At 45.3% G+C, this 26,352-nt stretch overlaps 1 protein-coding gene across 1 annotated transcript in view; it reads right to left on the bottom strand.

Annotated features, from left to right (window-relative positions):
• The window catches only part of CNTNAP2 (contactin associated protein 2), a 1,040,519-nt gene that overhangs the window by 546,154 nt on the left and 468,013 nt on the right, over window positions 1-26,352 (bottom strand). Inside the window, exons 5-6 of the mRNA XM_072153374.1 lie at window positions 12,891-13,094; window positions 3,219-3,403 (exon numbers count right to left, since the gene is read on the bottom strand). Of these exons, the coding sequence (XP_072009475.1) occupies window positions 3,219-3,403; window positions 12,891-13,094 (389 nt within the window). The remainder of the gene's footprint in view (window positions 1-3,218; window positions 3,404-12,890; window positions 13,095-26,352) is intronic.

The following is a 26,352-nucleotide window of genomic DNA, read 5'->3' as shown; positions in this document are numbered from 1 at the left end:
ACCCTTTTCTTTACACTGGCTCAGGAGGGAGTGCAATATAATTTGATTAAAATAAAAATACATCCAAAAACAGAGATATGTCAAGTATTTCTTTAGGATATGTCTTTATTATTGTGATATCTACGAAAAATGTGCTGAAAAACCCATACTCGGCTTATACTCGAGTCAAAAAAATAAATAAATCAAAATTCACCTTTCCGGAGGCCCCCGTAGATTCTCTGTGTGATCCGTCCGGCAGCAGGCCCATGACCGTCACATGATCTGACGTCAGACGCAGCCGCTGCAATGGCATTGTGTGTGCCAGTAGATCACACTGAAGACCGGTGGGGGCCGCCGGAAAGGTGAGTTTTGATTTTTTTTTTTATCATTTTTTTTTAATCAACTAGCTGCACGACAGAGCTGAGTGCCAGATGTACGACCAGAGGAGGAGGCCAGCTGCATACTGGGGCAGGGGCTGGTGGCTATACACACTGGGGCATGGGCTAGTGGCTATATGCACTGGGGCAGGGACTGGCAGGCTATATACACTGGAGCAGGGGCTGAAAGGCTATATACACAGGGGCTGGCAGGCTATATACACTGGGGCAGGGGCTGGCAGGCTATATACACTGGGGCAGGGGCTGGCAGGTTATATACAGTGTGACAGGGGCTGGCCAGCTTATATACACTGGGGCAGGGGCTGGCCGGCTTATATACACTGGGTCTGGGGCTGGCAGGTTATACATTACTGGGGGCTGGCTCTGGCAGGCTATATAGTACAGGGGGCAGGCTATATACTCCAGGGGGCTGGCAGGCTATATATTGGGGAGGCTGTGAGCAATGCATTTCCTACCCTCAGCTTATACTGGAGTCAAAAGGTTTTCCCAGTTTTTTGTGATAAAATTAGTGGCCTTGGCTTATACTAGGGTCAGCTTATTCTCAAGTATATACACTCACCGGCCACTTTATTAGGTACACCATGCTAATAACGGGTTGGACCCCCTTTTGCCTTCAGAACGGCCTCAATTCTTCGTGGCATAGATTCAACATGGTGCTGGAAGCATTCCTCGGAGATTTTGGTCCATATTGACATGATGGCATCACACAGTTGCCGCAGATTTGTCGGCTGCACATCCATGATGCGAATCTCCCGTTCCACCACATCCCAAAGATGCTCTATTGGATTGAGATCTGGTGACTGTGGAGGCCATTTGAGTACAGTGAACTCATTGTCATGTTCAAGAAACCAGTCTGAGATGAATTCAGCTTTATGACATAGTGCATTATCCTGCTGAAAGTAGCCATCAGATGTTGGGTACATTGTGGTCATAAAGGGATGGACATGGTCAGCAACAATACTCAGGTAGGCTGTGGCATTGCAACAATGCTCAATTGGTACCAAGGGGCCCATAGAGTGCCAAGAAAATATTCCCCACACCATGACACCACCACCACCAGCCTGAACCGTTGATACAAGGCAGGATGGATCCATGCTTTCATGTTGCCAAATTCTGACCCTACCATCCGAATGTCGCAGCATAAATCGAGACTCATCAGACCAGGCAACGTTTTTCCAATCTTCTACTGTCCAATTTCGATGAGCTTGTGCAAATTGTAGCCTCAGTTTCCTGTTCTTAGCTGAAAGGAGTGGCACCCAGTGTGGTCTTCTGATGCTGTAGCCCATCTGCCTCATAGTTTGACGTACTGTGCGTTCAGAGATGCTCACCTGCCTACCTTGGTTGTAACGGGTGGTGATTTGAGTCGCTGTTGCCTTTCTATCAGCTCGAACCAGTCTGCCCATTCTCCTCTGACCTCTGGCATTAACAAGGCATTTCCGCCCACAGACTGCCGCTTACTGGATGTTTTTTCTTTTTCGGACCATTCTCTGTAAACCCTAGAGATGGTTGTGCGTGAAAATCCCAGTAGATCAGCAGTTTCTGAAATACTCAGACCAGCCCTTCTGGCACCAACAACCATGCCTCGTTCAAAGGCACTCAAATCACCTTTCTTCCCCATACTGATGCTCGGTTTGAACTGCAGGAGATTGTCTTGACCATGTCTACATGCCTAAATGCACTGAGTTGCCGCCATGTGATTGGCTGATTAGAAATTAAGTGTTAACGAGCAGTTGGACAGGTGTACCTAATAAAGTGGCCGGTGAGTGTATGGTACGTCTTATATGCCTGACTATAAACAAGCAGTAAATGCACACTGTGAGTAAGCATTCAGTACAATGTGCATTATTCATCTTGGAGTGAATGACAATCTAGTAGAAAGTACGCATTAAAGATGCAACATGACCACAGATATTTATTTATACATTTCTGTTTTTTTCTTGAGGCCTGTTAACAAGATAAGACAACTGTAGATTTAATTTTATCTTCCTACACTGAGAGGCTGTTTCAGGGGTTGTATTTGTTGGGGAATATTTGTCATTTTGATAATCCTTTATTTTATTTTTTGGTGGTAAACCTGCGATGATAACAGAACAATTCCCTTGATCTTTGAACAGGACAGCTATTCTGTTAAAATAGTGAAAGCACAACTAAGCCTTCAGGATCTGTGTCTTTGTCTGACAATGAAATCTGAGGCGTAATGCTATGTTCAGCATGAACTCTATGGGGCATATTTATCAGGGCCTCTGCGCACCGCCAGTGGCGCAGAGGCCCTGAAATTATCGCAAATGCTAGCTTATTGCTAGCTTTTGCGATTATTTTTCACTATCCGCCACCTTCACGCCAGTGGGGCGTGAAGGGGCGTGAAGGGGGGGCACGGCCGGCCAAGCGGGGGGCACGGTCAGACTGGAGTGGGCCGGCGCGGGGCGTTACTGTCCCCGCGCCTGCGCACTCGCTGCTGCCGGCGACTTTTCATACGTGAAAAGTCGCCGGTTGCGTTTTTTTCTACGCCAGGCCCTGCCTGGCATAGGAAAAACGCTGCGCAGCTGGCAGCCCGATACATGAAGAGGCAGAAGCCTCATCATGAATCGGGCTGCGAATTTGCAGCGGCGGGGCTATCATACGTAAATATCCCCCTATGTTCAGAATTACCCCTTACAATCATGAACACTTCACTGAAAGCTGAGAACTATTGTCATCTGTGAAGATCTGATATCCTTCATACACTTATGGCAGAGGTAATAAATGCAAATAACATGTATGGTGTCTAAAAGAACTTTTTAAAAATTTTGTAAGTTGTTTTTTATTTTAATAACATTCTACAATTTTAACTTTTCTTCTTACCTCAAAATCCAGGTCTAATTTAACAAATTCGCCATTGGTTTTGAAATGTTGTACATGATTATCAAGTGTAAGGTTTATATGTTTTTTATGGCGGTCTATTATAACAGAGTGCCAATGATGGTCATCAAGAAGGCTCCCTGTAGTCACTGTGGTATGGCCATAGATATTTCCAAACTGGTTGCTTCCTAGTATAGAAAGAAGATAATTTTACTGACCACATGTAAAAAGTGAATACCATACATTGATATATCCAAAACATTTTTATGTACTTTTAAAAACAATTTTCAAAATTCTTGACTGTCTAAAAGAATTTGCACTATTTACAGAATGAACTAAGTTTTATTTGCAGCAAGATAAGATATAATGGATGACTTCCAGATTTTGTGGACCCCTCTGCAATTATTTAAAACAGTAATTATTCTCTCCGGTAATATTGGTGTGTGTGGTTTTTTAAATCTTCACATAAATAAAGAAAATAAAAAGGAAAAAAATGAACACATTATAAGAAAAATAGGCAAACTTTTGTATCTTCTCATGTTTACAGTTATAACTTATAATGTTAAAGTAAAGTAATACTTTATTATTATAAAGTAAAGCATCCAGAGGCAGAGAAGTCCATCTGTAACTAGGAGTCATCTGTAACTAGGAGTCATCTGTAAGTAGGGTGTCATTAAGGCAGACATCATGTATATACTTTAGATTTTAAATATACAATATGCTTCCATATAGAGATATATCTCTATATACCAGTATATTATTCTTGTGAAGAAGCATAATACTATTTTAGCTGTTCTTTCAGCTAAATAGCTGCCTTCCTCAAGTATGAATGATATAGCACAAACAAAGCTTTTTGCTACTTTTTCTGCACTTTTTTCCAATATAAAGGGATTGAAGATTATACCCTATTATATTTTGCCTTTTTAGACTTTGCTCCTGTTTCTTAAAAAAAAAAAAACTTAAATGTTCATGCTAGACACATATTCTTTTTATGTACAAATAGAGGACTACCTGACACCTACCTAATTATTTTACTACACAAGTAAATAAAATTTAATGACCACATTGTCACATATTTCAAGGAAATAATATATCAGATGTCTTTTTGATATAAAAATAAATTGTTAGTGAATACAAAGAACATGTTGACATGTGAAATAAAAATAAACCGTTAGCCAGATTTCAGCTCAAGATTTCATTCTGAATGGAAATAAGAATATTTTCCCTATACTTTATGTTTTATAGCTACTAAAATGCAAATAAAGTGTGCTATTTATATATTTGGTAAGATAATAATTGTGAGCCTACATTTACACCAATGTTTTTCTGCTTTACATTCTTGCCTGTATGCTGTCTGTAGCGGGGCTTTATTCACCGGTCATCATATGTACATCGGCCAAATTAATTTTTTGCTTTATAACATCTACCTAGATATCTTTTTCTAATACATGTAGAAACTAGCTGTAGATCCCGGCATTGCCTGGGATAGTAAATAACTGCTCATATCTATAACAAAATAGAATCACTTAACCAAAAAAAAATGTATATCTATACATGTATCTATCTCGCCCTTTTTGTTTCTCAATCATTCACTCTCCCTGCCTGGCTCTCACTATCCCTGCCTGGCTCTCACACTCCCTGTCTGTCTCTCTTTCTCTCACTCACTCTCCCTGCCCGTCTCTCTGTCTCTTACTCACTCACTTTTCCTGCCTGTCTCTCACTCACTCTCCCTACCTGTCTTCCATGCACTCTCCCTGCCTGTCTCACTGTCTCTCACCACTCTCCTTGCCTGTGTCTCACTTACTCTCTCTGCCTGTCTCTCACTCACTTTTTCTGTCTATCACCCTACCTGTATTTTACTCACTCTCCATACCTGTCTCGCTGTCTCTTTTACTCACTCTCCCTGCCTGTCTCTCATTCTCCCTGCATGTCTCTCTGTTAGTCACTCTCCCTGCCAGTCTGTCCCTCACTCATTTCCCTGCCTATCTCTCTGTCACTCACTCTCACTGTCTGTCTCTCTGTCACTCACTCAATCTCCCTGAATGCCTGCCTCTCTGTCTCTATCACTATCTGTCTTACCTCACACATAGGCTTATACTTAGAGATGAGCGAACATACTCGTCCGAGCTTGATGCTCGTTCAAGCATTATCGTACTCGAAACTGCTCGTTGCTCGGACGAATACTTCGCCCGCTCAAGAAAATGGCAGCTCCCGCCGTTTTGCTTTTTGGCGGCCAGAAACAGAGCCAATCACAAGCCAGGAGACTCTGCACTCCACCCAGCATGACGTGGTACCCTTACACATCGATAGCAGTGGTTGGCTGGCCAGATCAGGTGACCCTGGGATAGACTAGCCGCTGCCCGCGCTGCTCGGATCATTCTGTGTCTGGATGCCGCTAGGGAGAGAGCTGCTGCTGGTCAGGGAAAGCGTTAGGGTGTTCTATTAGAATAGTGTTAGGCAGGAGTGATTCAACAAGAACCCAACAGCCCTTCTTAGGGCTACAATAACGTTATACTTTTTTTTTTTTTGTTTGCTTGTGGCTGGGCTTGCTGGCACTAGTAGTGCAGCTAGTACCATATTGTGAGGAATTTGCAGGGGGACTTGCTACCGTTGTGTTTAGCTCTTAGTGACACACATATCCACCTCAAACATCAAAGTGGGAAAATTTATTAGGGGTTTGATTTCAATTAGGCACAGTCTGCCATTTCCTTTTTATTTTACGTTTATTTTTTCATAACTCAGCATCATCTCATCAGTGTGCTTTCATACTTGGCTAGAAAATAGCCAAAGGAGAATCCAAACGGCTTACTTACGCCTACAATAGCGTTATATATATTTTATTTCTGGTTGATCTGCTGGTGGCTGTCCTTGCTGCAGTGCATATACTAGCCAATTGTCAGGAATTTGGAGTGAGACTTGCGACCGCTGTGTTTAGCGCTTAGTGACGCACATATCCATCGCAAAGACTGAAGTGGGAAAATTTATTAGGGGTTGGATTTCAATTAGGCACAGTCTGGCAGTTTCTTTTTATTTTACGTTTATTTTTTCATAACTCAGCGTCATCTCATCAGTGTGCTTTCATACTTGGCTAGAAAATAGCCAAAGGAGAATCCAAACGGCTTACTTACGCCTACAATAGCGTTATATATATTTTATTTCTGGTTGATCTGCTGGTGGCTGTCCTTGCTGCAGTGCATCTACTAGCCAATTGTCAGGAATTTGGAGTGAGACTTGCGACCGCTGTGTTTAGCGCTTAGTGACGCACATATCCATCGCAAAGACCAAAGTGGGAAAATTTATTAGGGGTTGGATTTCAATTAGGCACAGTCTGCCATTTCCTTTTTATTTTACGTTTATTTTTTCATAACTCAGCGTCATTTCATCTGGCATAGCAGTGTGCTTTCATACTTGGCTAGAAAATAGCCATAGCAATAGGATAGCATTGTTTGGTTTTAAAAACTAAAAAACACAAAAAAAACCTAAAAAACACAAAAAAACACAAAAAAAAGTTTAAAAAAAATTAAAGTTATAACTTTCATTTTCAAAATGTTTAACCCGAGGGTAGGGGTAGAGGATGAGGGCGGGGACGTGGGCGTCCAACTACTGCAGGGGTCAGAGGCCGTGGTCCTGGGCGGGGTGAGACACCACCTGCTGATGAGGGAGCAGGGGAACGCCGCAGAGCTACACTCCCTAGGTTCATGTCTCAAGTCACTGGGACTCGTGGTAGAGCACTGTTGAGGCCAGAACAGTGCGAACAGGTGATGTCGTGGATTGCCGACAATGCTTCGAGCAATTTGTCCACCAGTCAGTCTTCCACGCAGTCCACCCATGTCACCGAAATCGGCACTCCTACAGCTCCTGCACCTCAGCCTCCTCCCCCCCAGTCTGCCCCCTCCCAGGAAAATTTGCCATTTGAACTGGCATACTCTGAGGAACTGTTTTCTGGACCCTTCCCACAGTCACAAACCACTTGTCCGGTTGCTGCTGAGCAATTTTCCGATGCCCAGGTTTTCCACCAGTCGCAGTCTGTGGGTGATGATGACTTCTTGACGTAGTGGAAGAAGTGTGTAAAGAGGTGTCCGACGATGAGGAGACACGGTTGTCAGACAGTGGTGAAGTTGTTGTCAGGGCAGGAAGTCCGAGGGGGGAGCAGACTGAGGGATCGGAGGATGATGAGGTGACAGACCCAAGCTGGGTTGAGAGGCCGGGTGAACACAGTGCTTCTGAGACGGAGGAGAGTCCTCGACCAGAACAGGTTGGAAGAGGCAGTGGTGGGGCCAGACGGAGAGGCAGGGCCAGAGCAGGTGCATCAGCGCCAAATGTGTCACGTAGTGAAGCTCCCGTGGCGAGGGCTCCCGCGGCGAGGGCTAGATTTTCAGAAGTCTGGAGGTTCTTTATGGAAACACCGGATGACCGACGGACTGTGGTGTGCAACGTTTGCCAAACCAGGATCAGCAGGGGTTCCACCACTACTAGCTTAACTACCACCAGTATGCGCAGGCATATGAATGCTAAACACCCCACTCAGTGGCACCAAGCCCGTTCACCTCCGGCTGTGCACACCACTGCTCCTTCCCCTGTGTCAGCTGATAGTCAGCCCCCTGCCCAGGACCCTGGCACAAAAACCCCATCGTCGCCTCCACGATCCTCCACAGCATCCACCAGCGTTCAGCTCTCTATACCCCAGACGCTGGAGCGGAAACGTAAATATAGTGCAACCCACCCGCACGCCCAAGCCCTTAATGTCCACATCTCCAGATTGCTTAGCCTGGAGATGCTGCCCTATAGGCTAGTAGAGACCGAGGCCTTTCGCAACCTCATGGCGGCGGCCGCCCCTCGGTATTCGGTCCCCAGCCGCCGCTACTTTTCCCGATGTGCCGTCCCAGCCCTGCACCAGCACGTGTCAGACAACATAATCCGTGCCCTGACCAACGCCGTTTCTGACAAGGTCCACCTGACCACGGACACGTGGACGAGTGCTGCCAGGCAGGGCCACTATATATCGCTGACGGCACATTGGGTTAACTTGGTGGAGGCTGGGACCGAGTCTGACCCTGCGGCTGGTCATATACTGCCGACGCCGAGGATTGCGGGGCCTACCTCGGTCCAGGTCTTTCAGGCCTACTATGCCTCCTCCTCCTCCCACCCCTCCTCCACCTCCTCCTCCGAACTACCATCCGTGGCCATGCCGCCATCAGTCGGTAGCTCTAGGCACAGCAGCAGTGCCGTCGCTAAGCGACAGCAGGCGGTGCTCAAACTGCTGAGCCTAGGCGATAAAAGGCACACCGCCCAAGAGCTATTACAGGGCATCACGGCGCAGACTGATCTGTGGCTGGCACCGCTGAACCTGAAGCCAGGCATGGTTGTGTGTGACAACGGCCGTAACCTGGTGGCGGCTCTGCAACTCGGCAGACTGACACATGTGCCATGCCTGGCCCATGTGTTAAATCTGATAGTTCAGCGTTTCCTCAAGACATACCCCAATCTGTCTGATTTGCTCACGAAGGTGCGCCGCATCTGTGCGCATTTCAGGAAGTCCAGCACAGATGCTGCCACTCTCAGGGCAGCGCAGCGCCGCCTCCAACTGCCCGCTCACCGACTGTTGTGCGACGTGCCCACGAGGTGGAATTCAACATTAACCATGTTATCCAGAGTTTACCAGCAGCGTAGAGCGATTGTAGACTGCCAGATGTCAACTTCCACCAGAACTGGTAGTCAGGTCAGTCAGCTTCCTCAAGTCTACAATGAGGAGTGGACGTGGATGTCTGATATCTGTCAGGTGCTGAGTAACTTTGAGGAGTCAACACAGATGGTCAGTGGCGATGCCGCCATCATCAGCCTCACCATCCCGCTGCTTGGCCTGTTGAAAAACTCTCTGATCAGCATGAAGTCGGAAGCTTTGCGCTCGTCACAAGAGACGGGGGAAGAAGATTCCCTTGTTGATAGCCAAAGCACCCTTAGGTCTGTTTCTCAGCGCATATCGGAGGAGGTGGAGGTGGAGGAGGATGAGGAGGAAGAGGAGGAGAATGTTGGTGAGACACAAGATGGGACCATTGTTGAGTCCTTCACTGTTCAGCGTGTATGGGCAGAAGAAGAGGAGTTGGAGGAGTTGGAGGAGGAGGAAATGGACAGTCAGGCCAGTGAGGGGAGTGAATTCTTACGTGTTGGTACTCTGGCGCATATGGCAGATTTCATGCTAGGCTGCCTATCCCGTGACCCTCGCGTTCAAAGAATTTATTCCAGCACCGATTACTGGGTATTCACTCTCCTGGACCCACGGTACAAGCAAAATCTTTCCACTCTCATCCCTGGAGAGGAAAGGAGTGTGAGAATGCATGAATACCAGCAGGCCCTGGTGCACAAGCTGAAACACTATTTCCCTTCTGACAGCGCTAGCGGCAGAGTGCGTAGTTCTGCGGGACAAGTAGCGAGGGAGAGTAGGCGAGCAGGCAGCTTGTCCAGCACTGGCAAGGGTACGCTTTACAAGGCTTTTGCCAGCTTTATGTCACCCCAGCAAGACACTGTCACCTGTACCCAGTCTCGGCAGAGTAGGGCTGATCTTTACAGAAAGATGGTGAGGGAGTACGTAGCTGACCATACCATCGTCCTAAATGATCACACAGCTCCCTACAACTACTGGGTTTCAAAGCTGGACATGTGGCACGAACTGGCGCTGTACGCCTTGGAGATTCTTGCCTGAGCTGCCGCTAGCGTGTTGTCCGAGCGGGTTTTCAGTGCAGCTGGTGGCATCATCACCGATAAGCGTACACGCCTGTCGACTGACAGCGCTGACAGGTTGACGCTTATCAAGATGAATAAAGCCTGGATTTCTCATAATTTCCAATCTCCACCAGGTGAAGGAAGCTCAACCTGAATAATTTATGCACTCCTCCTCCTCCTCATTTTCCTCCTTCTCCTCCTCTTTGTACACTAAAGCAGAGGAAACTGGCTATTTTTTGACAGGGCCCACTGGCTCTAGCTATAGTACTTTATGCATTTAATTTTTCTGGAGGGCCACCTACCCGGTCCTCTGTTTTAAACAATTTTTGGGAGTGCCACATACAGGCACTCAATCTATTCAATTTTTCTGGAGGGCCACCTACCTGCTCCTCTGGTTTGAAAACTTTTTTGGACTGCCAAATACAGGCACTCAATCTATTCCATTTTACTAGAGGGCCACCTACCTGCTCCTCTGGTTTGAAAAGTTTTTTGGACTGCCACCTACAGGCACTCAATCTATTCAATTTTTCTGGAGGGCCACCTACCTGCTCCTCTGGTTTGAAAACTTTTTTGGACTGCCACATACAGGCACTCCTCCTCCTCCTCCCACCCCTCCTCCACCTCCTCCTCCTCCGAATTACCATCGGTGGCCATGGCGCCATCAGTCGGTAGCTCTAGGCACAGCAGCAGTGCCGTCGCTAAGCGACAGCAGGCGGTGCTCAAACTGCTGAGCCTAGGCGATAAAAGGCACACCGCCCAAGAGCTGTTACAGGGCATTCCACATCAAACTTGTTAACTTTGTCGCCACCCTGCTGTGTAATCCACAAAATATACTGGCAAACTTTTATCATTTACCGATATTATTTCAGCGCTTCTTGCGCATCTGTTTACATTCCCCTCACCCGCCATATCCCAAACTTATAAGAACGCTACTACACTTGATCTTATACAAAAGGTTCTTAGAAGTGCTGTTTGGGGAGTAGCCTAGAGACAGGGGCTTGGATTGGCGAAAGCTCACCTGGCAGCGGAGCGCCAGCTCCATGCGCATCATGCGCTTCTTGCGCATCTGTTTACATTCCCCTCACCCGCCATATCCCAAACTTATAAGAACACTACTACACTTGATCTTATACAAAACGTTCTTAGAAGTGCTGTTTGGGGAGTAGCCTAGAGACAGGGGCTTGGATTGGCGAAAGCTCGCCTGGCAGCGGAGCGCCAGCTCCATGCCAAGATCCAACTAACATAGTTTTAACTGCAGCACCTTTAATCTACTACTAGTTCACTGCCTCCATACATGGTCCCCTTATCAAACGACCTGTGTCAGGCAGAATTTTGGGTTGTTTTCATGGCTTCCATGTTAACTTTGTCGCCACCCTGCTGTGTAATCCACAAAATATACTGGCAAACTTTTATCATGTACCGATATTATTTGAGCGCTTCTTGCTCACCTCCTTTGGTTCCTCTCTGCCACCCATTGGTTTGAAGCCTGAGTCCATTTAGGGTATGTCGCCAAGCCACTCTCTAGCCTGCCGCTGCTGCCGCTGCCTCTGCATGCCGTCCCCTATAGTGTCAGGGTCAATTATTGGATGTTTTACATGCTATCTAGCTTCATTCTGTCACTCTGTCATGGCCATGCTGTTGCCCATAATTTTGGCATAATGGTGCGATTAAGCAGCCTCAGAGGCATCCATGCATGCTGCCCCTGCTGTTTCCTGTCCATTTCCGTGGTGTTTCCATCCTTTTCTGAGGTTCCCAGGTGTTTGGCCAAGCTTCCCTGTGCAGAGCCTTGGTCCCCTTGAAAAATGCTAGAGTCTCCCATTGACTTCAATGGGGCTCGTTATTCGAGACGAGCACTCGAGCATCGGGAAAAGTTCGTCTCGAATAACGAGTACCCGAGCATTTTAGTGCTCGCTCATCTCTACTTATACTCATTGCCTATAGTAACCAATCAAAGCTCAGAGCTCATATTAATGACCTGTGGCAAAATATCGACTAATCACAGCTCAGCTTCTAACTGCCACAGCAGGAGCAGCCAAAGGCTCTTTTATATGGTGGTTAATAAATGGATTTTGTAAAGAGTGAGGTGAAAATTTTGATTCAAAACCTAGTCTATAATGTTCCCTGAGTCACAGAGAGCTGCTGTGCAACAATTGGCAGACGTACATACATACATACCCACACATACACTCAAATTTATATATTAGATGAATCTATATAAGGTCTGGCACCCAAAAAGGAAAAAAAATTCACAAATTAGTATAGAAAGAAATTTTAATGCAAGGGCCCTTGCTAATATAAGAACTTGTCAATGATAATCTACCTGCAATGTATAAGATGTCACTAAGTTATATGCTATAACTTAGTACAGGCAGTCCCCGGGTTACGTACAAGATAGGGTCCATAGGTTTGTTCTTAAGTTGAATTTGTATGTAAGTCGAAACTGTATATTTTATAATTGTAGCTCCAGACAATTTTTTTTTTTGCCCCAGTGACAATTGGAGTTTCAATTTTTTTTGCTGTAATGGGACCAAGGATTATCAATAAAGCTTTATAACAGACACTTTTAAGCTGATTATTGCAATCTGGGACTATAGTAAAGCATCCAGAGAGCTTCACCAGAAGTCAGAGGGGTCTGTCTGTAACTAGGGGTCATCTGTAAGTCGGGTGTCCTTAAGTAGAGGACCGCCTGTATATTGATGAATATTGATTTCTGTGGTGTTATTTAGAGAACGATGTGCTACATCCAATTAGTAGTTAACTTACTAAATAGTGCTACTATTGTGTCTAATACTTTTCTGACAATCATAAACTGCACTGGAAAGAACATAGTTCCAAAACCATGCAGAAATGTATGACTGAGGCAGAGGTATAACTTGGATCTTTAAGCCAAAGATGCTACAAAAATGTGTCTCCTTGTATGTTGAAGAGACATGTGTATTTAGATTAAGTGATTACCTAAATTTAATTGTAAAACCAGTTTTGATTTCTTCAGCTCCAGTGTGATATAGTCTCCCTGTTGTCCTTCACCATGGAAGAGAACTCCTTCACTTGAAGAGCTTTTGAATTTTAGTGAGATAACATCTTTTTCAGTTGCCATCTTCCGGTCTTTGAACTGATATGATAACACAGTGTTCCCATCAAAATTAATGACATCAGCCCCTATGAAAACGAGAAGAAAAATGGTAAGCAATCTAGACAGATATATTATGTTTAAAAACAAAGAAGAATCAATTACAAATATTTTTATACTGATTTCTCAAATAAAGTTCTTCAAAGTAGTGTTAATATTATGATCATACTGTGCTAAACATATAAACAAAGTGGGAGGGATCTATCTCACGCTGGCACTAAGTGCATCAGCCCACTCCCACACCAGATTTATCAGGAGGCAGCCTGCTTCACTCTTCAACGCCAGCAGGGCAGTTGTATGCCTGATCAGGCATTAAGAAAATTGCAGTAAGTAGATGCTGAGTGCTGGCCCACTCCGCCGCTGCCAGTTTGTCCTTCATGCTCTCTTGGATTGCAGATGGCATAAAGAAGGTAATGGCACCTATTTTGTGGATTGTTTACCAGATTTTAACTGTTTAAGCCCTGATAAATGTGACTACACCCTAAAGATATGATCTCTACTCCTTGGGTATATGTAGGTAAGAATATGAAGATCTTACCATCCATTCCTTCATCTTTTTTGTGTGATATCAGTGGATAAAAAGTTATGCTTGGGTTCATAGAGTTAAACTGAACTATGTTTAAAAAAAACCTCTTAAGGATGCACAGTTTAACTACTAACTATAGCAACTAATTGAACTGAACTGTTCCCATATAGTTACTGAATTAATCAATTTTGATGTTTTATGTGTATATGTAATAGAATTGTCATGACAAATGTAATGTTTACCCCACGTGGCTGTACTACAGGCTGTTGAGATCTGGATGGATGGGTACCACATCCTTATTGACTGGATCCAGAAAGTAGGAGGAGTTTTCCTCATCACTAAAATCAACTGTTAGATATAGCAGCATTGCACCATTATGTTGATTTTGGACTTAGTTAGAGTGAGGAGCAGTTGAAGACAGTTCCTGTGAGAAGATAATGAAGCTGTGAGTGAGAGTAGGATATTAGGAAGAGTGGCAAGGTATGATGGCACTGTGTGAGAAGACCCTACCTTTATTTCTGTGAGTTGTTAATGGGTTTGGCCCAACTTCACGTACAAAAAGTGGGTAACCACAATAGTTACTGTAGATAGTTAATTTTGGATGTCACAATAAGAATTAGAGCAGGAGAGAACAGCTGCTGAAGCGAAGGACAATCTTAACAATACCACCACCACCCTCATCTCCTTCCGGGTCTCAGCCAGCCATTTCATAGCTTGTAACCAAGTATTGGGCCTTCATTTTATGGAAAAAGTTCTTCATCTCTGTGTCCCTGCTGCAATACACCACACCACCCTCTCAAATACCATCAGACCAGGGACACTAAATACAGAGAGTGTCTCGGGGGAATCTACTACCACCACCATCATCTAACATCAGTGTAGCCCCCTCAGAACCCAGGTAGTTATAGAGAAGACCCCAGATAGCCACCATGATATACCAAAAAAATCACAGCTGGGCACATTGGAGAATTCACAAACCACAAGCCACCCTGTTACAAGTATAACCACCATTCTCATCATCATATCATTCCTTCATTATACCATCTTCCCTCCCTGGGCCGCATGAGGCATTGCTACTGCAGGTAGATTTATTAAAATTGTAAAAAAAAATAAACTTAAACTGCCCCATATTTATCACAGAAATTTATACAAAAAGACAAATCTAAAAAAAGCTCAGTATCTTTCATACCAGCATTGCATCCCCCAGTTCAGTCTTAATTACAATTTAAACAGGTTTGCAGTAGTGACAAAGTAGTATGTCAGTAATATTTAAATGGCTAGGAAATCTATATGCATGGGTCATGGGAGCTTTGTTTTCAAGAAACAGAAATCTGGTAAAATTTGCACATGAGAACTGGTGTACACGGCTTACATCACTTCAATTATTTTCCTGCCAAGGGGATAGGCTTACTAGACAAATTGCATGAAAAGTGCAAAGATTTTGTCAGAAACTAAGCCAACCAGTATGTATTGCAAACCCATAGTATAACTACAGTTACCAACTGTGATAACTAGAGATGAGCGAGCACTAAAATGCTCGGGTACTCGTTATTCGAGACGAACTTTTCCCGATGCTCGAGTGCTCGTTTCGAGTAACGAGCCCCATTGAAGTCAATGGGAGACTCGAGCATTTTTCAAGGGGACCAAGGCTCTGCACAGGGAAGCTTGGCCAAACACCTGGGAACCTCAGAAAAGGATGGAAACACCACGGAAATGGACAGGAAACAGCAGGGGCAGCATGCATGGATGCCTCTGAGGCTGCTTAATCGCACCATTATGCCAAAATTATAGGCAACAGCATGGCCATGACAGAGTGACCGAATGAGGCTAGATAGCATCTAAAACATCCAATAATTGACCCCGATACTATAGGGGACGGCATGCAGAGGCAGCGGCAGCAGCGGCAGGCTAGAGAGTGGCATGGCAACATACCCTAAATGGACTCAGGCTTCAAACCAATGGGTGGCAGAGAGGAACCAAAGGAGGTGAGCAAGAAGCGCTCAAATAATATCGGTACATGATAAAAGTTTGCCAGTATATTTTGTGGATTACACAGCAGGGTGGCGACAAAGTTAACATGGAAGCCATGAAAACAATCCAAAATTCTGCCTGACACAGCTCGTTTGATAAGGGGACCATGTATGGAGGCAGTGAACTAGTAGTAGATTAAAGGTGCTGCAGTTAAAACTATGTTAGTTGGATCTTGGCATGGAGCTGGCGCTCCGCTGCCAGGCGAGCTTTTGCCAATCCAAGCCCCTGTCTCTAGGCTACTCCCCAAACAGCACTTCTAAGAACCTTTTGTATAAGATCAAGTGTAGTAGCGTTCTTATAAGTTTGGGATATGGCGGGTGAGGGGAATGTAAACATCTGCGCAAGAAGCGCTGAAATAATATTCGTAAATGAAAAAAGTTTTCCAGTATATTTTGTGGCTTACACAGCACGGTGGCGACAAAGTTAACAAGTTTGATGCAGAATGCCCTGTAAAAGCTCTTGGGCGGTGTGCCTTTTATCACCTAGGCTCAGCAGTTTGAGCACCGCCTGCTGTCGCTTAGCGACGGCACTGCTGCTGTGCCTAGAGCTACCGACTGATGGCGCCATGCCCACGGATGGTAATTCGGAGGAGGAGGAGGAGGTGGAGGAGGGGTGGGAGGAGGAGGAGGCATAGTAGGCCTGAAACACCTGGACCGAGGTAGGCCCCACAATCCTCTGCGTCGGCAGTATATGACCAGCCCCAGGGTCAGACTCGGTCCCAGCCTGCACCAAGTTAAGTGTAGTAGCGTTCTTATAAGTTTGGAATATGGCGGGTGAGGGGAATGTAAACAGATGCGCAAGAAGCGCTGAAATAATATCCGTAAATGGTAAAAGTTTGCCAGTATATTTTGAGGATTACACAGCAGGGTGGCGACAAAGTTAACAAGTTTGTTGTGGAAGCCATGAAAACAACCCAAAATTCTGCCTGACACAGCACGTTTGATAAGGCGGCCATGTATGGAGGCAGTGAACTAGTAGTAGATTAAAGGTGCTGCAGTTAAAACTATGTTAGTTGATTCTTGGCATGGAGCTGGCGCTCCGCTGCCAGGCGAGCTTTCGCCAATCCAAGCCCCTGTCTTTAGGCTACTCCCCAAACAGCACTTCTAAGAACCTTTTGTATAAGATCAAGTGTAGTAGCGTTCTTATAAGTTTAGGATATGGCGGGTGAGGGGAATGTAAACAGATGCGCAAGAAGCGCTGAAATAATATCCGTAAATGGTAAAAGTTTGCCAGTGTATTTTGTGGATAACACAGCAGGGTGGCGACAAAGTTAACAACTTTGATGTGGAATCCATGAAAACAACCCAAATTTCGGCCTGACACACCTCGTTTGATAAAGGGACGATGTATGGAGGCAGCTATATAAACGACTTTTGGAGGTAGCAATGGAGACAACGTGTGGAGGCTGCTATGGAGACAATTCAATTTGGATAGTGCCTGTATGTGGCAGTCCAAAAAAGTTTTCAAACCAGAGGAGCAGGTAGGTGGCCCTCCATAAAAATGGAATAGATTGAGTGCCTGTATGTGGCAGTCCAAAAAAGTTTTCAAACCAGAGGAGCAGGTAGGTGGCCCTCCATAAAAATGGAATAGATTGAGTGCCTGTATGTGGCAGTCCAAAAAAGTTTTCAAACCAGAGGAGCAGGTAGGTGGCCCTCCATATAAATGGAATAGATTGAGTGCCTGTATGTGGCAGTCCAAAAAAGTTTTCAAACCAGAGGAGCAGGTAGGTGGCCCTCCATAAAAATGGAATAGATTGAGTGCCTGTATGTGGCAGTCCAAAAAAGTTTTCAAACCAGAGGAGCAGGTAGGTGGCCCTCCATAAAAATGGAATAGATTGAGTGCCTGTATGTGGCAGTCCAAAAAAGTTTTCAAACCAGAGGAGCAGGTAGGTGACCCTCCATAAAAATGGAATAGATTGAGTGCCTGTATGTGGCAGTCCAAAAAAGTTTTCAAACCAGAGGAGCAGGTAGGTGGCCCTCCATAAAAATGGAATAGATTGAGTACCTGTATGTGGCAGTCCAAAAAAGTTTTCAAACCAGAGGAGCAGGTAGGTGGCCCTCCATAAAAATGGAATAGATTGAGTGCCTGTATGTGGCAGTCCAAAAAAGTTTTCAAACCAGAGGAGCAGGTAGGTGGCCCTCCATAAAAATGGAATAGATTGAGTGCCTGTATGTGGCAGTCCAAAAAAGTTTTCAAACCAGAGGAGCAGGTAGGTGGCCCTCCATAAAAATGGAATAGATTGAGTGCCTGTATGTGGCAGTCCAAAAAAGTTTTCAAACCAGAGGAGCAGGTAGGTGGCCCTCCATAAAAATGGAATAGATTGAGTGCCTGTATGTGGCAGTCCAAAAAAGTTTTCAAACCAGAGGAGCAGGTAGGTGGCCCTCCAGAAAAATTGAATAGATTGAGTGCCTGTATGTGGCACTCCCAAAAATTGTTTAAAACAGAGGACCGGGTCGGTGGCCCTCCAGAAAAATTAAATGCATAAAGTACTATAGCTAGAGCCAGTGGGCCCTGTAAAAAAATAGCCAGTTTCCTCTGCTTTACTGTACAAAGAGGAGGAGAAGGAGGAAAATGAGGAGGAGGAGGAGTGGATAAATTATTCAGGTTGAGCTTCCTTCACCTGGTGGAGATTGGAAATTAGGAGAAATCCAGGCTTTATTCATCTTGATAAGCGTCAGCCTGTCAGCGCTGTCAGTCGACAGGCGTGTACGCTTATCGGTGATGATGCCACCAGCTGCACTGAAAACCTGCTCGGACAACACGCTAGCGGCAGGGCAGGCAAGAACCTCCAAGGCGTACAGCGCCAGTTCGTGCCACATGTCCAGCTTTGAAACCCAGTAGTTGTAGGGAGCTGTGTGATCATTTAGGACGATGGTATGGTCAGCTACGTACTCTCTCACCATCTTTCTGTAAAGATCAGCCCTACTCTGCCGAGACTGGGGACAGGTGACAGTGTCTTGCTGGGGTGACATAAAGCTGGCAAAAGCCTTGTAAAGCGTACCCTTGCCAGTGCTGGACAAGCTGCCTGCTCGCCTACTCTCCCTCGCTACTTGTCCCGCAGAACTACGCACTCTGCCGCTAGCGCTGTCAGAAGGGAAATACTGTTTCAGCTTGTGCACCAGGGCCTGCTGCGCGTAAGAATTCACTCCCCTCACTGGCCTGACTGTCCATTTCCTCCTCCTCCAACTCCTCCAACTCCTCTTCTTCTGCCCATACACGCTCAACAGTGAAGGACTCAACAATGGTCCCCTCTTGTGTCTCGCCAACATTCTCCTCCTCTTCCTCCTCATCCTCCTCCACCTCCTCCGATATGCGCTGAGAAACAGACCTAAGGGTGCTTTGGCTATCAACAAGGGAATCTTCTTCCCCCGTCTCTTGTGAGGAGCGCAAAGCTTCCGACTTCATGCTGACCAGAGAGTTTTTCAACAGGCCAAGCAGTGGGATGGTGAGGCTGATGATGGCGGCATCGCCACTGACCATCTGTGTTGACTCCTCAAAGTTACTCAGCACCTGACAGATATCAGACATCCACGTCCACTCCTCATTGTAGACTTGAGGAAGCTGACTGACCTGACTACCAGTTCTGGTGGAAGTTGACATCTGGCAGTCTACAATCGCTCGGCGCTGCTGGTAAACTCTGGATAACATGGTCAGTGTTGAATTCCACCTCGTGGGCACGTCGCACAACAGTCGGTGAGCGGGCAGTTGGAGGCGGCGCTGCGCTGCCCTGAGAGTGGCAGCATCTGTGCTGGACTTCCTGAAATGCGCACAGATGCGGCGCACCTTCGTGAGCAAATCAGACAGATTGGGGTATGTCTTGAGGAAACGCTGAACTATCAGATTTAACACATGGGCCAGGCATGGCACATGTGTCAGTCTGCCGAGTTGCAGAGCCGCCACCAGGTTACGGCCGTTGTCACACACAACCATGCCTGGCTTCAGGTTCAGCGGTGCCAGCCACAGATCAGTCTGCGCCGTGATGCCCTGTAATAGTTCTTGGGCGGTGTGCCTTTTATCGCCTAGGCTCAGCAGTTTGAGCACCGCCTGCTGTCGCTTAGCGACGGCACTGCTGCTGTGCCTATAGCTACCGACTGATGGCGCCATGCCCACGGATGGTCGTTCGGAGGAGGAGGTGGAGGAGGGGTGGGAGGAGGAGGAGGCATAGTAGGCCTGAAACACCTGGACCGAGGTAGGCCCCGCAATCCTCGGCGTCGGCAGTATATGACCAGCCGCAGGGTCAGACTCGGTCCCAGCCTCCACCAAGTTAACCCAATGTGCCGTCAGCGATATATAGTGGCCCTGCCCGGCAGCACTCGTCCACGTGTCCGTGGTCAGGTGGACCTTGTCAGAAACGGCGTTGGTCAGGGCACGGATTATGTTGTCTGACACGTGCTGGTGCAGGGCTGGGACGGCACATCGGGAAAAGTAGTGGCGGCTGGGGACCGAATACCGAGGGGCGGCCGCCGCCATGAGGCTGCGAAAGTCCTCGGTCTCTACTAGCCTATAGGGCAGCATCTCCAGGCTTAGCAATCTGGAGATGTGCACATTAAGGGCTTCGGCGTGCGGGTGGGTTGCACTATATTTGCGTTTCCGCTCCAGCGTCTGGGGTATGGAGAGCTGAACGCTGGTGGATGCTGTGGAGGATCGTGGAGGCGACGATGGGGTTTTTGTGGCAGGGTCCTGGGCAGGGGGCTGACTATCAGCTGACACAGGGGAAGGAGCAGTGGTGTGCACGGCCGGAGGTGAACGCGCTTGTTGCCACTGAGTGGGGTGTTTAGCATTCATATGCCTGCGCATACTGGTGGTAGTAGTGGTGGAACCCCTGCTGATCCTGGTTTGGCAAATGTGGCACACCACAGTCCGTCGGTCATCCGGTGTTTCCTTAAAGAACCTTCAGACTTCTGAAAATCTAGCCCTCGCCACATGAGCCCTCGCCACGGGAGCTTCACTAGTTGACACATTTGGCACTGATGCACCTGCTCTGGCCCTGCCTCTCCGTCTGGCCCCACCACTGCCTCTTCCAACCTGTTCTGGTCGAGGACTCTCCTCCGTCTCAGAAGCACTGTGTTCACCTGGCCTCACAACCCAGCTTGGGTCTGTCACCTCATCATCCTCCAATCCCTCAGTCTGCTCCCCCCTCGGACTTCCTGCCCTGACAACAACTTCCCCACTGTCTGACAACCGTGTCTCCTCATCGTCGGACACCTCTTTACACACTTCTTCCACTACGTCAACAAGGTCATCATCACCCACAGACTGCGACTGGTGGAAAACCTGGGCATCGGAAAATTGCTCATCAGCAACCGGACAAGTGGTTTGTGACTGTGGGAAGGGTCCAGAAAACAGTTCCTCAGAGTATGCCGGTTCAAATGGCAAATTTTGCTGGGAGGGGGCAGACTGGGGGGGAGGAGGCTGAGGTGCAGGAGCTGGAGGAGTGCCGATTTCGGTGACATGGGTGGACTGCGTGGAAGACTGACTGGTGGACAAATTGCTCGAAGCATTGTCGGCAATCCACGACATCACCTGTTCGCACTGTTCTGGCCTCAACAGTGCTCTACCACGAGTCCCAGTAACTTCAGACATGAACCTAGGGAGTGTAGCTCTGCGGCGTTCCCCTGCTCCCTCATCAGCAGGTGGTGTCTCACCCCGCCCAGTACCACGGCCTCTGACCCCTGCAGTAGTTGGACGCCCACGTCCCCGCCCTCGTCCTCTACCCCTAGCCCTCGGGTTAAACATTTTGAAAATGAGAGTTATAACTTTAATTTTTTTTTTTACCTTTTTTTTGTGTTTTTTTTTTTTTTGTGTGTTTTTTAGTTTTTAAAACCAAACGATGCTATCCTATTGCTATGGCTATTTTCTAGCCAAGTATGAAAGCACACTGCTATGCCAGATGAGATGACGCTGAGTTATGAAAAAAATAAACGTAAAATAAAAAAGGAAATGGCAGACTGTGCCTAATTGAAATCCAACCCCGGGCCCTAATAAATTTTCCCACTTCGGTCTTTGCGATGGATATGTGCGTCACTAAGCGCAAAACACAGTGGTCGCAAGTCTCACTCCAAATTGCTCACAATTTGCTAATAGATGCACTGCAACAACTACAGCCACCAGCAGATCAACCAGAAATCAAATATATATAACGCTACTGTAGGCGTAAGTAAGCCGTTTGGATTCTCCTATGGCTATTTTCTAGCCAAGTATTAAAGCACACTACTATGCCAGATGAGATCACGCTGAGTTATGAAAAAAATAAACGTAAAATAAAAAAGGAAATGGCAGACTGTGCCTAATTGAAATACAACCCCGGGCCCTAATAAATTTTCCCACTTCGGTCTTTGCGATGGATATGTGCGTCACTAAGCGCAAAACACAGTGGTCGCAAGTCTCACTCCAAATTGCTCACAATTTGCTAGTAGATGCACTGCAACAACTACAGCCACCAGCAGATCAACCAGAAATCAAATATATATAACGCTACTGTAGACGTAAGTAAGCCGTTTGGATTCTCCTATGGCTATTTTCTAGCCAAGTATTAAAGCATACTACTATGCCAGATGAGATGACGCTGAGTTATGAAAAAAATAAACGTAAAATAAAAAAGGAAATGGCAGACTGTGCCTAATTGAAATCCAACCCCGGGCCCTAATAAATTTTCCCACTTCGGTCTTTGCGATGGATATGTGCGTCACTAAGCGCAAAACACAGTGGTCGCAAGTCTCACTCCAAATTGCTGACAATTTGCTAGTAGATGCACTGCAGCAACTACAGCCACCAGCAGATCAACCAGAAATCAAATATATATAACGCTACTGTAGGCGTAAGTAAGCCGTTTGGATTCTCCTATGGCTATTTTCTAGCCAAGTATTAAAGCACACTACTATGCCAGATGAGATGACGCTGAGTTATGAAAAAAATAAACGTAAAATAAAAAAGGAAATGGCAGACTGTGCCTAATTGAAATCCAACCCCGGGCCCTAATAAATTTTCCCACTTCGGTCTTTGCGATGGATATGTGCGTCACTAAGCGCAAAACACAGTGGTCGCAAGTCTCACTCCAAATTGCTCACAATTTGCTAGTAGATGCACTGCAGCAACTACAGCCACCAGCAGATCAACCAGAAATCAAATATATATAACGCTACTGTAGGCGTAAGTAAGCCGTTTGGATTCTCCTATGGCTATTTTCTAGCCAAGTATTAAAGCACACTACTATGCAAGGTGAGATGACACTGAGTTATTAAAAAAATAAACGTAAAATAAAAAGAAACTGGCAGACTGTGCCTAATTGAAATCAAACCCCTAATAAATTTTCCCACTTTGGTGTTTGAGGTGGATATGTGTGTCACTAAGAGCTAAACACAATGGTAGCAAGTCCCCCTGCTAATTCCTCACAATATGGTACTAGCTGCACTACTAGTGCCAGCAAGCCCAGCCACAAGCAAATAAAAAAAAAAAGGATAACGTTATTGTAGCCCTAAGAAGGGCTGTTGTAGAATCACTCCTGCCTAACAGTAAGCTAATAGAACACCCTAACGCTTTCCCTGACCAGCAGCAGCTCTCTCCCTAGCGGCATCCAGACAGAGAATGATACGAGCAGCGCGGGCAGCGGCTAGTCTATCCCAGGGTCACCTGATCTGGCCAGCCAACCACTGCTATCGACGTGTAAGGGTACCACGTCATGCTGGGTGGAGTGCAGAGTCTCCTGGCTTGTGATTGGCTCTGTTTCTGGCCGCCAAGAAGCAAAACGGCGGGTGCTGCCATTTTCTCGAGCGGGCGAAATACTCGTCCGAGCAACGAGCAGTTACGAGTACGCTAATGCTCGATCGAGCATCAAGCTCGGACGAGTATGTTCGCTCATCTCTAGTGATAACCCTTAAAACAAAACTTTTTTTTACTTGAAAAGGGTTGAAATGGAGCTACTTTTTAAACTCCTTCAAGATCAGGTCCTTTTCAGTTTTTCAGTTTCTGTCACCATCCCCCCCCCCTCCCCCTCATCCCAAAAGCCATATCTTTTTTATGTTTTTCAATTTACAGGACCATATGAGCCATTTGACTATATGAGCCCAAAATGTTTATTCTTTAGGTCAGTATAATCACTGAGATACCTAATTTATATAGTTTTGTTATCAATTTTTTATAAACTTTGCAAACAAAACAAAAAATGTTTTTGCATCACAATATTCTTACATCCATTAATTTTTTATACTTTAGTGTATAGAGTAATTTAAGGTGTCAAAGAGGTGAATTAAGAGGGGAACTTAAGATTTATTGACTCAAACCCAGTTCTCCAAACATGTATGGTTATGGCTTGCAGTTCTGAAATTCAGTAGAAATAGAAACATTTAAGGTATGCCTTAGAGCTGGAAGTTTTGTTCCTTAGGGCAAAAAGTGTGTTCCAGCTCCATAAAAAGATGCATGGTACAAAAAAGCTGATACCATTGCAGAACTGATGAAATTAGAACTTCATTCTTCTCTTTAGTCCATTAAATACCATGAAAGTGCTGACACACATCTTACTATTATATTCCAAAAGATTAGCACAGATACTGTATCCTCTAACTGCAATGGCAGCATCTTTTCCTAAACCCTGTCAATGGTAATAAATTAGATTTTCTTTTGAAACACGGCCATACTGTAGTTAGGTAGCTTAGCATTGTTTACTGCCGCCTGGTTAGCTTAATTTTTCTGTGAAACAGGAAAAACTTTACAGATTGTTTGTGACTATAGCTGTACCTGACCTGCCTGCTTAAGAATAGTTCTCCAAAGCAGAGGGATAAAGCAAGTATTGTTCAGGGTATGGGCATTTAAAGATTGTAAATTCTTTCAAAAGCCAGTTCCTTGTCATGGAGTGCCTATAGTCAACTATGCCTATACAATCGTCAACTCCACTGGTATTGAACTTATGGCACATGTGCCGGAGGTGGGATTCAGAGTCCTCTATGCTGGATTGCAGGCCTTCTCCACAGAATAGACTTCTCCAGACAGGACTCAAAGCATTCTCCTGCATTTCCAGACAGCCCAGGACAAGCTCAGGGATATATTAAAGCAACATATGGGCTACCTTGGATTTCAGGAACAGTGAGAATGTATGGACAGGGCTTGATTATCCTTGGTAATCCAGGTTCCGGGTAGTTCCAGGTCCCTCCTTTTGTCCTTTTTTGGGAGTCTCGAAAAGAAGCACCAATCATATTCTGGATTACCTTCTTTCAATCACTTTGGTGTCCTCAGGACGCCAATAGCATTGAAAGCTGTGGAAGGGCAGTGAGCAATAAGTTAGTAATTAGTATTTGTTCACCATGTTGATACTATGCAATAAATAGTTGGGTTTTGGGTTGCAGTTTGGGCACTCGGCCACTAAAAGGTTTGCCAACCCTGCACTACTTTGTGGATCTGGGTTCTGTAAGTGGTAGGAGACTTAGTGAAGTAGATTGGAAAGAAACATATGTGATGACTTTGGGAGAAAAAAACAATTTTTTTATTAGATTCACCTGTGCTACACATCTATAAAACTTAACAATACAATAGGTTTAATTGTCACTAGAGATAGTTTATGACCTTACTGCATAATCTCCTAATTTGTGGTTGAGCGGAGAATGCATATTTTGTACATAAGTAGCATTGTCATTGCCATTTTATTATATGGTTTCAATAAAATACTTATTTCCTGTAATATAATGTTTACGATCTCTCCCCCTTTTGTTTACAAAGGTGTCTTTATAAGAAGGTGTCTTCTTAAGAAATAATAGATGAAAAGACTGCAGCTTCAGTGTTAAAATAAACTAATTGAGATTTTGCTTGGAATTGCTCTGCTTTTCTTCTGTTTGTGCCTCGCACAGTCATCCTATCATTTCTCATCTATACCTTAATGTTATCTTTGATGTATCACTGCCCAGTTCATTCATCCATCTCATTTGATTCATTTCACTTTCTGTCCTATTAATCTATGCTTGTCTGCTCTCTTTAGTCTTCTCTCATAGATCTTCCAGAACCGTGTCTGAACCTTGCTGGATGAACAAGATGTTGGAAGTAGCCACAGATACATAATAAACAAATCCCATATTCTAGACAAAAAGCTCAATGGAAGCTTTACACATTTTCACTCTGATTTTATTGTGTCCTATTGTGAGGCTATAACAAAAATTAAAATCCAATTGATTTTATTTTTAAAAAGTTACTTTTACATAGCTAGATAGTTTAGAAAATAATCAGAAGGCTTCCAAGCATGTACTGACCATGAATGCACAGTGTGGATTACTCAGATCAATTCATTTATTTATTGTTTTACGCACTTCGACACATATGTATATACTGTAGATTTTACATAGACCAGACACACAGAACCCCTAGTGTCTTCTCTGTCCAAGGTGCTGAAGATTAATCTTATTGTTTAAAATGAAAGATTATCCAGTATTGGAAAATAAAAACTGCATAAAACAGTAATTTAGTATATACAGATGAGGGGTAGAGATAAACACATTATTCAAGATTAAATTTGCTGAAGTTTATTCAAAATTTTCAAAAGGTTCAGTTTGGACCCAGCCAATGATGCTCCATATTTTAAATGTGATTTTTTTTTGCAAACAGTTAATAAAGCAAACAGTGTATTGACTGATTGTTTGCCTGCGTGGTCCCAGTCTGAAGCTGGATAATGTTCCTTCTGTGGCAGTGACAAGTGGCACATAGGCTGAAAAGGAGCACAAAAAGTAGATATTATGAGTGGTTTATAATAT

Source organism: Engystomops pustulosus, chromosome 5 (genome assembly GCF_040894005.1).
Source record: "Engystomops pustulosus chromosome 5, aEngPut4.maternal, whole genome shotgun sequence".
Lineage (NCBI taxonomy): Eukaryota > Metazoa > Chordata > Amphibia > Anura > Leptodactylidae > Engystomops > Engystomops pustulosus.
The sequence above is the reverse complement of the archived record's forward strand: the minus strand, read 5'-3'. Positions and strand labels throughout refer to the sequence as shown.